The 17,152-nt window shown below is 36.6% G+C and overlaps 1 protein-coding gene across 1 annotated transcript in view; it reads left to right on the forward strand.

Annotated features, from left to right (window-relative positions):
* The first annotated feature begins 2,421 nt into the window (after positions 1-2,421).
* Positions 2,422-17,152, forward strand: part of pold1 (polymerase (DNA directed), delta 1, catalytic subunit) — a 131,420-nt gene continuing 116,689 nt past the window's right edge. Inside the window, exons 1-4 of the mRNA XM_039774275.1 lie at positions 2,422-2,578; positions 2,799-2,990; positions 3,069-3,182; positions 8,132-8,272. Of these exons, the coding sequence (XP_039630209.1) occupies positions 2,801-2,990; positions 3,069-3,182; positions 8,132-8,272 (445 nt within the window). The 5' untranslated portion in view covers positions 2,422-2,578; positions 2,799-2,800. The remainder of the gene's footprint in view (positions 2,579-2,798; positions 2,991-3,068; positions 3,183-8,131; positions 8,273-17,152) is intronic.

Genomic DNA, 17,152 nt, shown 5'->3' on the forward strand with positions numbered 1-17,152 from the left:
CCTCCCAGACCTGGATCATGGCATCAGTGGGCTCCTGTGCAGTCTTTGCACTACTTGAGAGCATCAGATGCACTGATGCATAATATCCCAGAGGATCTCAGTTGGATTCAGGTCTGGGGCGCATCTAGGCCAGTCAATGGCATCAATGTCTTCATCACCCAGAAACTGCTTACACACTCTGGCCACATGAGGCTGGGTATTGTACTGCACCAGCGTAAGGTCTGACAGTAGCTCTGAGGATTTCATTCTGGTACCTAACAGCAATCAAGGGAGTGTTGCCTAGCATGTGGATGTCTGCACGACCATCCAAGGATATGCCTCCCCTGACCATCATTGACCCACTGCCAAACCAGTCATGCTGGATAATGTTGCAGGCCGTATAACTTTCACCACAACATCTCTAGACTCTTTCACGTTTGTTACATGTGGTCAGTTTGAACCTACTCTCAACTGTAAAGAGAATGGGGAGCCAGTGGTGAACCTGCCAATTGTGCTTTTCTCTGGTGAATGGCAATCAAGCTGTATGTTGATGGGCTGTGAGCTTAGGTCCCAGTAGAGGTCATCAGAACCTCATGCCACATTCATGGAGTCTGTTTCTGACAGTTTGGTCAGAAATGTGCACACCAGTAGCCAGCTGGAGGTCATTATTTAGGGCTCTGACAATGTTCCTCCTTGCACAAAGGAGCAGATACTGGTCCTGCTGCTGTGTTGATACCTATCTACGGCCCAGCCCAGCTTTCCTCATGTAACAGCCTGTCTGCTGGTATCTCCTCCACACTCTTAAGACTGTACTGGGAAACACAGCAAACCTTCTTATGATGGCAAGTGTGAATGAGTCATCCTAGAGGAGCTGGACTAACCCTGCAACCTGAATCGGCTACAGGTACCACCTCATTGCTACCAGTACTGACAAGAACACTAGAAAAATGCAAAACTAGAGAAGAATCAGTCAGGAAGGATAAGGAGAGAGCAATTGCCTGTGGCCACCACCTGCAAAACCATTCCCTTTATGGAGGTTGTCTTGCTGTTGCCTCTCCAGTGCACCTGTTGTCACTTTCATTTGCACCAAAGCTGGTGAAATTGATTCACAATCACTTATGCTTCATAACTGGACAGATTGATATCGCTGAAGCTTCACTGACTTGGTGTTAGATTGTGATGATTAAGTGTTCCCTTAATTTTTTGAGCAGTGTATTTATACATGATCACAATGTACAAATTATTTACAAAAGATTTTAATATTATCTATCTATCCAGTTTTGAACCTGCTTGAACCAACTCAAAGCCAATTCAAATTGTGTAGGGACAGAACCTCCCCGGCAGTAACGGTAAGAATTATCTTATTATCTTTTTTATATATACAGTAGATATACTTTTATTATTTAAACAACAATAACAGAACAAAGTAATGAAAAAAATAAAAAGTGCACAAAATTGGTGATAATGATATATATAACAATCCATAAAATGTACACATATTTATTCTTATACTTTTTGAATTACTGCTAACTTAATTCTTTAAAAATATTTTTTGCTTAATTTTATTATGAAAATGAAATTTTCCATATGTCATTCAAAACTTGGATCAAAAAAATGCTTTCTTTGTCATAATATAACAGCAAGGTGTTGCTGCCTGAAGCCCACTTAATCCCGTTTAGGGTTGCCAGGGGTTAAGGGCTGGAGCGTTTCCTAACAATGCTGAGCACAAGGCAAGAAGCTGGTCTTGACAGGGTGCCAGCCATTCGTAGGTCCCACACGAACACAAACACACACACAGGGCCAGTTTTTAGCCAACCTCTTTGTGGATGTAAGAGGCAAAACTAAACACATGGAGTAAAAGCCATGTAGACACTGGGAAAACATACCACCTGTACAAGGATAACAATCAGACTTGGGATTCGAACCCAACAGTCTACGTCCATGAGGTGACAGTGCAGCCTACTACCGCACCGTGCACCCCTAATGAAGAAAACAACAACAAATATACAAAATGTTCAATATTGTACAAAATCGCTTACTTGTATAGCTGTGTTTATCATTATAAAAGGCATTTAAAGATTTTTATTTAGGAAAAATTAAATTTAAGAGTAAAATTAAAAGATGAAGCAATAATTTGATGGAACTTGACAAGGAATAGATATTTTGATTAATTTGTTGATTATATATGTAAAGTTTCTAATTCTTATGAGAAAAATAAAAAATGTAAACAGTCTTTTAAAGTATATGTTATAAATTATCAACTATTTTAATAAGTACATAATATTATAAAGAAAAGCGTAACATGTACACACGGCATGTGTATCGATTTGGCTTATGGTTATGACATAAGTATTGTCAATCATTATATTGACAGCGCTGCGCGCGCTATTATGTGATGTAGGTAGGATAAGACCGCCCTTTGAAAGTCGGGTACCAATCATATTGTAACACTTCCGGGTGACGCGTGTGCTGGTGGCCGGTTGGCTGGTGTGGTTATTCTGTTTGGCGGGAGGTTCGGGAAGAAAGAAAGGCAAGATATTCCATGCTGGTGCGGGATAGTTGTGTGAATAATACACTATAGATTCGCGCTTATATTAAGGTAATGTCACCAAAGTATAGAGAATGTCAACAGTCACTATTTTTATAATAGTGCCGGTAACTCTGGATGTGAAATTGCATTTACGTCGCAGGGAATATCATGTTTAAAAATGAACGTACACGCGGTTGGCAGCTGTACAACATTGTCAGCTTGTTTTTAATTACAATCATGCACTGTACCTGATAACCCAACCTGTTGTTGCCTATCATTTTTCGGATAGAGATGGATTACAAGCGGCGACAGCAGCAAGCACCCCCGATGCATGCGTCCCAGGCGAAACGTTCACGGGGAACCGCCGATCCAGACGACGATGGGCCGTCACACTTTGAGGAAGAGCTGGCATTTTTTGATGAATCGGAGTTGGCAACTGATTTTAGTGAGGGTCAGGCAGGTCACGATGTTATTCCCGTGGGTGAGTTTCTCTCAGTTCACACTCAAGTTCTAGCTAATTAATCGCTGCATTTGGATTTAGGCTTGTTTCTGCTTGCAGGTAGCCTTTTATCTAACGACCTGAACCCAAAGTGGAATCGGCCTCCAGTTCCAAACCTGAATCCTAAAACAGATTCTCTGGCTTTCCAGCAGATTGAGTTGGATTACTATATCGGTGAGTCTCGAGCTTCAGTCTAGTATTGATTTTTAGAAAGCGAAATCAAGCCACAACTACAATTATACTTTTGCTTTTTCCCAATCGTTATTTTGTATAGCACTTTTCTTATTACTATCAAAATATATTTACCTAACAAAAGAAGAACTAAGGCGAAGTAAGCAAAATTAACCCAGATTAAAAAGTCTGTCTGGTTTGGACTGATTAAAATGAAACATGATAGGGAAGTAAGAGAATTGCTTTCAAACATAATACACTGTTTAAAATTGTATTATGGGGGCACACTGTGATTTACTTAGTTGTCTTGATTACTAATTTAGAGAATCGTTTCGAGATATTATCTCTCAGTTAAACAAGAAAAAGTTTCTTAAAACACTGCAAAATATCAAGCACTGTTACAGTTAAAAGATTAACATGTAATCAATTACAACACATAACCCCATTGTGTATCAGGTTATATGCTAAAGGATGAGTGTTTATGAAAAATAATGTTATGTTCATGGATTATATAATTTTATAAAGCCACACAGTCAGCTTTAAAAACAGCACTTTTTTTGAGGTGCCAGGATTTTCTTTATGTGTGTGTAAATTATTTGTGTCCATGCTCTAAATTGAGAAGAGAAGGAAATTTTCAGCTTGACTAAATTTGATGAAGATGTCATTTTTAAAAATGTACATTCAGTAAGAAAATATATTTTCCTTGGGTTTACTGGGGAGTTATTAAAGCAATATCCTCCCATTTGAACACATTTTTAAGTACATCTGTTTATGTAATGAATTCAGCATTTTCAAATAGATTAAATTCTGTCTTACAAAAATTGAACAAAGGAAACTCAAGCCCAAGTGTGATTAGGACAAAGTCTGCTTTATATGAAAACATGTGTTCCAAGTTTGTTTTTAGTGTAGGACTGGCACAAATAATTCTTTATTTGAAGATTTATCTGTCCAGTGTTTTATTGATTTGTGGCATCTAAAGACTAACTTTGTTCAGTGATTCAAGCAGGCATATGAATCTGTGTTGTATTAATTATTTTAATTATTAATTAATAATTATATAGTGAATAATTTGGTAGAGATTTCATATAGAATATAGAAACATCAGGATATGAAAAGTACAGCTTAAGTAGCTCCATCAAGAAGGCAAACAAGGCATCAATGTTGTCAATAAAATATATACATCATAAAAGCCTTAACTAAAAAGTGATATATTTGATTAACAATGGACTTATTAACATAACTTGGTATTAGCAGATGAGCAATACCCAATAATCAGGCTTTTTGATTTTTTTTTTAGAGCTCATTAGTACAATGGATCCATTCTGACTCAATTCACATATTTTTAATAATTTTAAGTTGAGATGTATCTTATTCATAAACATTGTGAACATAGGTGGTAAACACATTTGGCATAAAGCAACTTAAAAATGTTTATAAAGTATAAATAATACAAACTGAAAGACAAAGCAGACAGGCAACTAATATCTCTTGAAGGGTAAATAGAGGTAAAAAAATATTCTAGAGTTTTCCAATCATGGACCATTAAATAATTATAACTTAAAATTTTTTGTGATAGTCTGAAGTGATAATGATTACCATCAGCAAATTTAAATAATAATGTTTAAAAACAATGATGTGTAGACCTGAAAATTCCTAATTAAGAGTGCTTTGCACATGGGAAAGGCAATATATAAATGTATTATTATTATGTTCATCAGTAATTTTTCACTTTTTCAAAAGTAACCTACTAGATGTCGTAATCCATAGGTTACCATGTAAATGCAAACAAATTCACTTAGAACATCTTTTGCTAAAAAAAAAAAGAAATTATAATAATAAATACTCTTTCAGATATGGGCAGAGGTGGATTAAGTAACTTTGGAACCCTAGTGACCATTCTGCTAATACAAATGCCCCAGTTCTCTTTACCTTATGTTCAGATTGTTACCCCGAAGCATGAAATGTAAGTCACTGTAGGGCACTTGATGCTTACAATATCACTTTTACCATACCAAAGTAACTATTTATTATGGGTTATAAACATGTGTAGTATTGGCTATAAAAATGAACAATCTGGCTATTAGACCAACAATATGATATCCACAACAGTCACTTAAGGAGTAAACACTGAGAATCAGTTGCATATAACATGACATGTGCATGACATTTCTGGCCTCTCAACCAATAACATCCAAGAAACTTTTTTTTTGTTTTTTTTAATTCTACTGTTCTTGGTAGCAAATATGTTTGATTCCTGTGAAATCTAATCATTGAAGGCTCTCACTGTTGCACTATAGACCTCATTGGCATTAATGACAAGTAATCAGGGATAAACTGCCATCAAAAATTAGTTCTGCATTTTTGTTCAGACTGGCATGCAACAATTGGCCAGAAACCAACAGTTCTTGCCCCCTTCAGTGCATATGCACATATGGTATTTTTCCTTTTTGATTTTTAAGTAATGTAGCATAGTGCATTTGTGTTCTCAAGTTCTGTCCTGCACCCCCAAGTTAGACTAGTTTCACAATCAATTAATCATTTTTACCTTTTATTGATTGTTGTTTGAATTACGTGGTCATTATCTGTAGTCTTATTTTGCATTAATAAAAATGCAGTTATGTCATACTGGCATATATTGTATGAGCAATTAAAGTTTTATTTTTGCTGTATCTTTAAATGATGGACTTTGTTTTGTCTTTTTTTTAACTCTGTGGGTTTGTTCTCTTAATTTTATCTTCATTTTATGCAGTTTTATCTTAATTTAATTTTTTAACAACAATGAATGATAAAGGAAAGCTAATTTAGTGCTATACACTTGAACTCTTATTAGTGAATATTATAAATGAAAATAGATTTTTTTTATGCACCTAGTACACAAATTCTTGCTTCATTCAGAAAAAGTAGTGTAACTGCCTTTGATAAAGAAAAAAGATAGAAATTTGGAAATAACCTGCTTATTTAGGACTGCAAGTCCAATTATTCTGCGGTGGCTGAATAATAAATATTTACTCTATGCTAATATAACAGAGGTTAAGTAGCATTCCATTTACGTTTGTATTGCATTTTTGTCAGCTGTTCTGAGGATCTGTGTAAGAATTTCATTGTGCTGACCCATGTGCAGTCTGTCATGTATACATTACTAATTTGTTTATTTGATTTGAAAAAAATAATGTTTTCCCATCTCCACTTGATTCTTGTGCTCTTTTCTCGTTTGCGTCAGTGTAGGGTGGCCAAGAGTTAGTAAGATCACGTGATTGCACAGGAACCAAGAGTAGGTGAGGTGGGCCAATCATGTTGTCACTCTCGATCGCACATTCTATCGATGTTTACGTGTTGTGGCTCGACTGCAGATTACAAAGAAACGCGTGCCATGGTTTATTTCTGTTAGTCCCAATGGCTAGCCCATCCATGTAATGTAAGGTAAATTCTTAAGAAAATTAAAGTATTGTTACTTTATCTAGTTATACAAATACCATAAAAGAACTTGATTCAGTGACTCTTAATCCCAACCCAAGGTGACGCCCTATGTTGCTACTTAGGATAGGCTATTCATTAATGTGCCCTGGACATAGGAGACAAACTGGAGAAATGGCAGAAAACCTTTATACTGCACAACACTCCATAAGTTGCATTCTGTATAACTTGCACATGGCCCTTCTGAGTGCTCCTTTTCAGTGACTTGAGGATGGCACCATGTTTATCAGCCTGTCCGCACAGATTTACATAAGAATATGGAAAGAGCCCAGAACCATTTGTCGGAGGTGACTGAGGTGGCGACCCACCCAGGAAGACCAGAAGAGGGCTTACGTCCTTCCCAGACCACGTGGGGGCGACCACCCGGGGGCGACCACCCTGGTTCTTTTGGGGGCCACCCTGTAGGGGCTCGTGGTCACCACCAGGGGGCGCCCCTGTGCCTTTGGAGCCCTGGACCTCAGCACTTCCGCCACACCTGGAAGTGCTGGGGGGAAGAGGATCGGGGACATCCGGAGTGCTTCCGGGTACACAGCCGGTGCTTCTGCCACACGGGGCGTGTTGGCGGAAGAGTACTGGAGGACACCTGGAGCACATCCAGGTGGATATAAAAGGGGCTGCCTCCCTTCATATGATGGCTGGAGTCAGGAGTGCAGAGGAGGCAAGGAGGCGGCCTGAAGAGTTAAGGCATTGTGTTTTGTGGCCAAGACTTTGGGGACTGTTGAGAACTGTTGTAAAGAGGTGAGAGTTAAACAGGTGCAAGTTGCTGGTCCTGGCATAAAATATCTGGCAAAAGGTTAAAATGAACAGAATAGTCTATCATTTTTAGGTAGCTTATGTACTGAAAAAATTTTACTTGAGCACACTCATTAATAATAACAGTAACTGACAAGTGCATTTAGCAGACTCTAACATTCACCCTAGTCACTAGTAGGAATTTCTCAAGTTAACCAGTTTCACAACACTTGAAAGAATTATTGATTAAAAGCTAAATAAGCGTAAATGGGTTTCTTGCAGTATTGTTGCCTTGACCTTTGCTACCCTTCCATCATCAGATGCTTATGCATTGAGCTAATGCTGTTGTGGAACACCACACAGTGATCAAACAACCACTGTCTCAGATTTTTCAAGTGAAATACTCCCACAGTTTTGCTTGATGCTTTGAGGAACCTTCTTCCGCTGAATGTGCTGCAGCTGCTGCTATGATTAGCCTGCTCAAAAACAGCACAGAGTTGTAACGGGCAGTTTCCCAAGGTGGAGAAGGGGCAGGAACAGCTAGTCAATTAAGAAAACTCTCACGTCTTGTTCTTTCTTTCCTGCACAACAAATACAATTTGGCATCCTTTTTGATATTATTTCATTTCATCTCATTTTGTAAAATGTTTGTTTTCAAATGCCTGTTGGCCCTAGCCAAATCTTTGTCAGTCTTTCTAGTATATGGATGTTTTTTATTTTTATTTTTGTTTTTTATATTCAAATAGGTAAACATGTGGCTGGAATGCCAGGAGCCACACAAGGTCCAGTTCCCATTATCCGGATGTTTGGTATTACAGAAACTGGAAACTCTGTTTGCTGCCATGTGCATGGATTTGCAGCATATTTTTACATTCCTGCTCCTCATGGTAAGAGTGCATTTTTTGAAGGAGGAAGTGTTGAAGAAATCCAAATAATTCAAGTTTGAACATGTATACTATGTAAATTTCTTTTGATTTCTAGAATTCATAGTATGAAGAAAGCTTAATAAGTATTATGTAGCTTTCATCAACATATTGTTGTTTGTTTAGGAAGTCATAAAATTATATTTCATCTTTATATTAATTACATTATCAAAAGTATTGTGCTATTACCTGACCATAACATCATTGGCAATTTATTAAGTAAAATTTATTATAGTTTATTAAGTGGGTGAATTGGTAGATATCATTTGAGAAATAAACTATGAAATTAACTAATTCAAAACCATTCATTCTGTAAGTAAATCCAATAATAAACTATTAATAACTATTTGCAGATACGATAATAAAATCCAATAATAACTTAACTATTTGCAAAAACGACTTTCGGTATACTAGGCACCTTAACGGTGTTAATTCAGTGACATGTTGGAAAGAAATGTGTTCTACACATGTTGATCTTATGATAATGGTGCTCTCTCACCAACAACATGAAACAGAACCTTGTCCTTGGGCGTTTTCCATACATATACATATATATATATATATATATATATATATATATATATATATATATATATATATATATATATATATATATATATATATATATATATATATATACAAATCTACATATAAATATTAGGGGTGGGACTCGATTAAAAAAATTAATCTAATTAATTAGAGGCTGTGTAATAATTAATCTTTATTAATCGTATGTAAGCATAATAGTTAATCTTGATTAATCGTATGTAAGCACACATGAAAATTTGCCCCAAATCACAAATGTTTTTTTTTTTTTTTTTATTTAAAAGGGTTTTAATGGGCGACAGAATCAAATAATAGACATGGACATGAATATTGTAAACTCAAGCTCTTTTAATTTCTGAAACAAAATGCTTTTAAACTGCATTTCAATTCAAAACAGAAACAAAAATATCATCCCTGGCTAAAATTGGGCAGACTTAAAAATAAAGTGGTATTTTAAGTACAGTACTTTAAGTACATTTTCAGAATGGTATTGTCTTTAAATAATAATAACAAAAATTTCAACCCAAAGTGCAGTTTTTCTTCTTAAAAAAATAAGGCAGAAACATAAAAGGTAATTTGACCAGCTTCACCTTTAAATTCTGAGTAACCTTAGCCAAAATGATTTTGTACATTGGGCTAAAACAGTGTGATCATTTAACATTTTGTAATTAGAATTACTAACGGTCACGGAAGTCCAGTGATCCCCAGTAAGAGCCACAAAGTCCGCTTTCTGTAATGCATCTAATTTTGCTTGCTTTTCAGTGTGCACAAAACCATGCTTTTATCAAGGCTTCCGTCGGGTAGTCTTTTGAAATGAAATTTTCCTCCGATCAGTCATAGGAACTCGCTTTATTCCGACTCTAACATTTTTGTAGCTCTGATGTGTGCATCAATGTAATCGATATACCAGGAAATCATACATTGAGAAAAGTTCCCCTTTGCTTGGAATTGAAAGTGTGATTAAATGCGTTATTTTTTTTTTTTTTATAGCGTTATGGAGTACATGCATCGAAGCTTCTCAGCTGTGCTTGTGCTTAGAAAAGGAAACATTTTAAAAATAACGTAACATGATTGTGAATGTAATAGTTTTGTGACTGTTATGAGTGTTGCTGTCATCAAGGATTTGATTATAATTTCTTTCAATCAGGTTCCTATTTGGACAGTTTGCACAAAACCATGCTTTTATCAAGGCTTCCGTCGGGTAGTCTTTTGAAATGAAATATGCCTCCGATCAGTCTTAGGAACGCGCTTTGTATCCATTACTCATAAAGCTTGAATTGGTGATCTGTCTTTCTGCGTTAACCGCGTATTTTTTCATATGTCTCAAACCAAGGGGATGCGAGGGCAAAATGAATCGGGGAAACGCGCGTACATACTCAGTGCACCCCCTGTCGGGAATCGAACCTCGGACGTCGGCGCTAGAGGCGAAGTCTCTGCTTTTGTGCCACGGCGTGTGGTTTGTCTATTTGAGAGTATGTAGATCGGGATGTATGTATATATATATATATATATATATATATATATATATATATATATATATATATATATATATATATATATATACAGCGAGAAGTAGTGTGTTAAAGAAGTTATGAAAAGAAAAGGGAACATTTTAAAAATAACGTAACATGATTGTCAATATACAGTAATTGTTTTGTGAGTGTTATGAGTGTTGCTGTCATCAAGGATTTGATTATCATTATTTCTTTCAATGAGGTTTGTATTTGTAGGATGTGTTGTGTTCAAGTTACATTCCGTGTTTGTCAATCGTTGTAAAGATAACAGGTTTCATTCATCGATTTGTATCTTACTGCATCAATAAACAGCTCGTCTTCTTTATCTGAGACGTGACACACTGCATGCACGAGTTTTTTTTTACACTGTCTTCCTTTAGCGGGACATTGACTTTTTCCACTGTGTGCTTTGTTTCCGCAGTAGCTACACTTATGAATATGCTTGTATGTATCACACGCTTCATATTTTTTTGCTGCCTTCTCAATTGTGTAATTCGGTTTTTGTTCAGCACTCTTTGGAACTGTTGCTTTTTGTCTGTGCACTGCGTCATTTCATGTGAATCGCTCGGTGTACATGCATCGAAGGTTCCCAGCTGTGCTGTTGCCATCTCGTGCAATGTCCACAGCTGTATTTAATGTTAGCTAAGACCCGGCACTTAAACGTTTCTCTCGCAGTTTCGCTGAGTTTGTGCCAAACACCACCCTGACTATCTCATCCTTCTCTGCATAAGCACAGTCCTTCACCCATGAATATTTAGCGGCAGTGATTCTATTGGATTGCCACTGACGGACGGCCTTATATGGGCAGGCACTAAATTAGAGCAGAAGTCTATTATAGTATATGGACGAAAAAATAGGTTCCAGTTATGACCATTACGCGTAGAATTTCGAAATGAAACCTGCCGAACTTTTGTAAGTAAGCTGTAAGGATTGAGCCTGCCAAATTTCAGCCTTCTACCTACACGGGACGTTGGAGAATTAGTGATGAGTCAGTGAGGGCTTTGCCTTTTATTAGTATATATTTATGAATAAATACTGCATTTAATTGTGCTGTCTTAAAATATTATAATATATATTTGTGTAAGTGCTATGAGGTATAAATAGTATTGAATAATTTGACCTTAGAGTCCTCTTTTGTCTCTTTTAGCTGAAATGCTTGTGTGTAGTGCAAACATTACTACAACTTAGGTATGGCTATACTGTTTTCGGAGGAGGCGAGTATAGGTTTATAAGGTTATTGCTGTCATGCGTACAGCATGCAGTGAAATACTTCCTACTATGTACCAGTCATCTTGCACAGGTATTGCCAGAACTACAGCCAGTGGGCTGAGATTAGGTAAATGTAGTCTTTTTTTACTTTAAGGATTGTTTTACACAATTTGATTTGTAGCAAGTAGATCAGCTTTACAGAATCCAATGCATTGCTACTCTTGTGCTGTTGCAGTGTTGCTTGAACCACAGTTTCTGTAATGCTGCACTTAATTAGGCAAGTTCATTGAATGAATTTACATGTTCACACAAAACTAGGATAAGGTTAGCAACTCGGTTAAAGTAAAGACCTAGGGCCTCATGTATAAACAGTGCATATGCACAATAATGTGGTGTATACCCATTTCCATGCTCATTTTGAGATGTATAAAAATTAAACTTGGTGTAAAGCCATGAACATTCTCATGCCAGCCTTACCCTGTGCATACGCAAGTTTCCACTTGGTTTTGCAAACTGGCAGCATCAAGCATCAAATCAGTGCTGCTGTTTCAGTGACTATTCACATCCCTAATGTGGCTTTATCAAATACCCTGAATCTAACTGCATATTGTTTATAAATTTTAAGGAATCTGATTGTAATCAAACTGTAACAATATAATGGTCCACGGAATGGCCAAACTATTCCAAATACCATAGCTGCTTTAGCGTTGGTACTCTCGGTGCACCTCTCGGAGTGTTTTAACCCACTGTGAGTGTGGAATAATGGCTGTACAGCAGCTCATAGGAAAGCTGTATGGCAGCTGTGTCGAAAATCCAGAGGGTTATTGCGATACAGCATCTACCTTGGAGAACATTTATAGCACACGTTGCCTCAGCCATGCACATAATCTATTTGAATTTCTCCAATTCGGCAAATGCTTCAGAGCCTTTCCTTAACAAACCTCGAGGTTCAGAAACAGCTTCATCCCAAGACCTATAAACACACTCGATGAGTCCATCAAGTGCTCTTGGTAGAACTGTTTGTACTTAGAATTACAGTTACCACACTATAAACTTGCACTACAGCCATGATATTGCACAACCTTAGCCACTTTATGAGCCATTTGCACAATCTGCACTATATGTACATGTATATTGTATTATGCTTTCATATTGTATATTTTTCATTTTTTTATCATATTATTATAATTGTATAGGAAAATACATTTATGGAGGAATTTCATATTGAATTTTATTTTGCCATACAATAACAATTAAGCAATTCAATAGAAGAGCGCGCGTATTTACAGATGATGAGAACTGGCTTCTAAGTCCATTTAGATTTCCAATAGCTATCTTCTTGGAGCTCTTGATATAATTTTTAAGATGAAATGCATTAATGTATATTACATTATACAGATATATTTTTAACTTTATTTAAATAATGCATATTGTTAATACTTAAACACGTGGGCACGGCGGTGCTGCGGTAGCGATGAGCTGGCACCCTGTCTAAGGATTGGTCCTGCCTCACGCTGTATGCTTGCTGTGACTGGCACGACCCTGGATGGATGGATTGAATAATTAAACATGTACTACAAGAGATTTCAATGTTCCTTAAAAGTTTTGATGAATAGGCGTTCTAATCTTGCAGGTGGTTTGATATTTATTAAAGAGCTTATTGTGTGATGATTGGTTACATGGAGAAAGAAAAGGAAGGAAGGGCAGGAATTGGGGGTTGGTACGTTTGAAATAGATGTTGTTACTTTAAAAAAATAATCAGACTACTTAACGCAGATTAATTTTAATGTGTTACCTCAACTCTTCTCCTCAAATTATGCTGTTGAGTTTAGCACTGTATGTTCAGCTAATCAACATAGATTTAGCGATTTCTGAAATATTGAGACAGATTGTTTCACCAAGTAAAAGAATAATTAGATCGCCCAAGCATTTGCCCCCGGACTCTTCTACCTATGGCTGCTGAAAGTGTTTGCAAAGCTAAGTGTACAAATGGAGTGCAGCAGACATGCACAGACTATAAAATCTGTTAGTTGTTATTTTGCCATGTAAACCCTTAACTTGATGTTATTTGTGGAGAAATTTACATGTGTTAATCAGCTTTCCCAAAGACCAACCACCCAGTTTCTCTAAACAGAATTAGGGCTTACTTGGAATTTTGGAAACCAAGTGTCTGTGAATAACTTGATTATTAATTTGCATGTAAATGGACTAATTGTTTTGTGTTATATTTCTCATTTTGGAATTTGTCTAAAGTAAGAACTGTTTTTTGGATGCTGAAGTGATATGCATGATAAAAACATAATTTAGAAATGTTCATTATGTACTATGGTGCAGTCTAGTGTTCATGATTTAGTTAGAATGTGGAGAAGATCTGACACTTGGCCTGTCTTTAGTAGTGATAGTTTCTCCTGTCCCATGTCTCTGTAAAGGTCTCATGACATAGAATATGAACTTAATGAAAGTGGCAATAAGACCAAATGAAAGCTGAGGAGAATGTGAAAGACCTGATGATGAATGTGATTAACAAAATTATTAAAAAGTATTGTGTGCTTTTTCTAGCAACTTTGACAGGAAAATGTGCTGTCAAGGTTATTATAGTTTTTGCCTTTTTATATTAGTTTTTATTTCTTTATTTTTTGTGACATTGCTTAGAAATTCAGTTTAGTTTTAGCTTTCTTTCATCATATATTTTTAGTTTTAATTTAGTTTTTATTTCACAAGTAATCTTTACTTTAATTACTATATTTATACAATTAAACTGAAAAGTTAAAGAGTTACTGTGGAGTTTAATTTTGCGTCGCAATTAGACATGGTTTAATATTTGTGGAAGCTTACTACACTATGTTGTTTATTATCTGGGTTTGTTTTTGTCTAATTAAAAATGAAGTGAAGCTTGAATATGAACAATTTTATTAAATTTTCTAATTTTTAAAATGTTTTCTATGTCTTTTGTGCTGAACAAATGTGCTCCGACTGCTGACACTTGTTCCATCTTTTCCTTTTCTTGCCCAGAATGGGCCAATTTGTAATGAAATTTAGGTGAATTTTCAGGTTTGAAGGTTTTTTACTCTAAGTATATATAGCAGACAACATATCCTGCTCTAAAACAATATGCTTATGATTAATGCCTTCGATACTGCATTCAGAAATCTACCTTATTGGGCTTTATTTTCTACCAGCCATATTGATCTTTGATTCTGTCTCAGGCACATACAATATATTATTATAGAAGGAATTTTGCCACCTGCAGGCCTGAAAAGATATAAAAAATCAGAAAATAGATTACTGTGTACTGTGTTCTGACAGGTGCGATCATGAAAATCATGGATGGTTAGGAAGAGCAGGGCTCTTAGGCTTGAATCAGTGTGCAGACTCCACATAGCTGTATTGAAGGAAGCAAAGAAAAACAAGCATGTAGTGTCAAGGTTCGAGGCAGTGAGACTTGAATAGTCCATGCATAAGAACAGTAAACCCATAATGAATAGAGCAAGAGTAGGAAATAGGTGTATGCACGAGCACAAAATGACAGAGACAGCATCTGAGATTAGGAACAATCTATACATCATATACACCTGTTTATCTAGAGCAGGAATGCAGGAAACCTGGAGCCCCAATAGGTTTAGATGCAAGGCAGGAAAAATCCTTGGTATGCAATATGTATGAAATGGCCAATGTTAAGAACAAAAAGAAAATGATATTTCAACTGTCTATTTTGAGAGAGAGAGAGGGGGGACAAATTATTTTAAAACATAATTCCGCTTCTGGATTATTTTGAGCTGTGAAAATAAACTAAAAAAAGATAAATTAGTAAATACAGAATAAATACAAAAACACATTAGTATGTTTAGTTTTTTACCTACGTGTAGTTCAGTAGAGACATTGCCAACTCAGTAATTTTACTAGCTTTGTATCGCTTTGTTGTTAAATGACTTTTTAAAATCAAAAGTGATTGGTCAGTAACAATATGCTGATCTTGTATGATGACCTAGTCAGTCTGTCAATCAGTGTTGTTTTATTTTCAAAAATGATTGCATTATTTTGGCTAGTTGCATAATTTCCACATACTTTAGGAACTTTTTTTCCAACCAGTCTTCTTGCCACAATATGCAGGATTAATTTATTTTTAATGAGGACTGTTTTACATCTATACTAATAAAAGGAAAAGCCCTCACTGACTCACTCACTCATTCATCACTAATTCTCCAACTTCCCGTGTGGGTAGAAGGCTGAAATTTGGCAGGCTCATTCCTTACAGCTTACTTACAAAAGTTGGGCAGGTTTCATTTCGAAATTCTACGCGTGATGGTCATAACTGGAACCTATTTTTCTCCGTATACTGTAATGGACGTTAACTCGATGGTCGTGGGGGGCGGAGCTGCGTGTGACATCATCAAACCTCCCACGTAATCACATGAACTGACTGTGACCGCAGTATGTAGAAAAGAAGGAAGAGCTCCCAAAGAGCGCTGAAGGAAAACGCTGAATACTTTATTCGCGAGATACAAGTTTAATGAGAAGACACGAGGTATAAACGAGACTTTGGATCACTTTGTAATGGAGTTAAAATTGCTGTAGCGAGAAACTTTTAAGTTCTGGGTCTTAGCTAACATTAAATAAAGCCGTGGACATCGCAACATCACACAAGAGAGCAGCTCACGTGAACTGACTGAATGCAGTACGAGTGATCACTTCCATGCATCAAACCTGTTCAAAAAACGCATTACACAATTGACAAGGTAGGAAAAGAATATGCTCAGAGTTGAGTTCCACAGCTAACGCGGTCTTGTGGAAGCAACTTCGTCACGCTGCCACCAAATACTCACAGAAAAATCCACAAGTTAATACACACGCTGTCTCTAGAGTTTCTCCACACTCAATGTATTCCTCGCATCCCCTTTATACCCTCTGATCTTCCATTTCAATTCAGATGCCTCCAATTTCCAGTAAGGCTCTGCTGCGCAATGACAAGTAATAAGTCTCAGGGACAGACGCTACAAAAGGATGCCAATGATTTCAGGCAAGATTGCTTTTCTCCTGGACAACTATACGTTGCATTCTCAAGAGTGAGCTTGTGCAGCTTCGTCATATTATAACCAGAGCGCAGCCAAAAACTTTTGAGTGCCAGGTCTTAGCTAACATTAAATAAAGCCGTGGACATCGCAACATCACACGAGAGCAGCTCATGTGAACTGACTGAACGCAGTACGAGTGATCACTTCCATGCATCAAACCTGTTCAAAAAACGCATTACACAATTGACAAGGTGATGGCTTTTATATGTCGTTCGTTTATAAAACAGCGGAGAAGCTGTGTAAAGGCTGTTTCACAAAAAACCAGCGGACCGTCTTATATGAGCAGGCAGTCAATTAAAGAAGGGACTCAATAAATATCTATAATCGTAATAAACGAACAAAAATAACGTACAAGCCGCAGATTAAATAAAGGAAATGGGTACCTGAACAGTAAAGTAAGTTTCGAATAGCTACACAATACTATAAGAATTGTAATAAATGAACAATAAAACAGTACAGAATCGCGAAGCAAGGAGAAACGATGGCCTTATATGGCGTTTGTT

The sequence above is a fragment of the Polypterus senegalus genome, chromosome 13, assembly GCF_016835505.1.
Source record: "Polypterus senegalus isolate Bchr_013 chromosome 13, ASM1683550v1, whole genome shotgun sequence".
NCBI classification, from domain to species: domain Eukaryota; kingdom Metazoa; phylum Chordata; class Cladistia; order Polypteriformes; family Polypteridae; genus Polypterus; species Polypterus senegalus.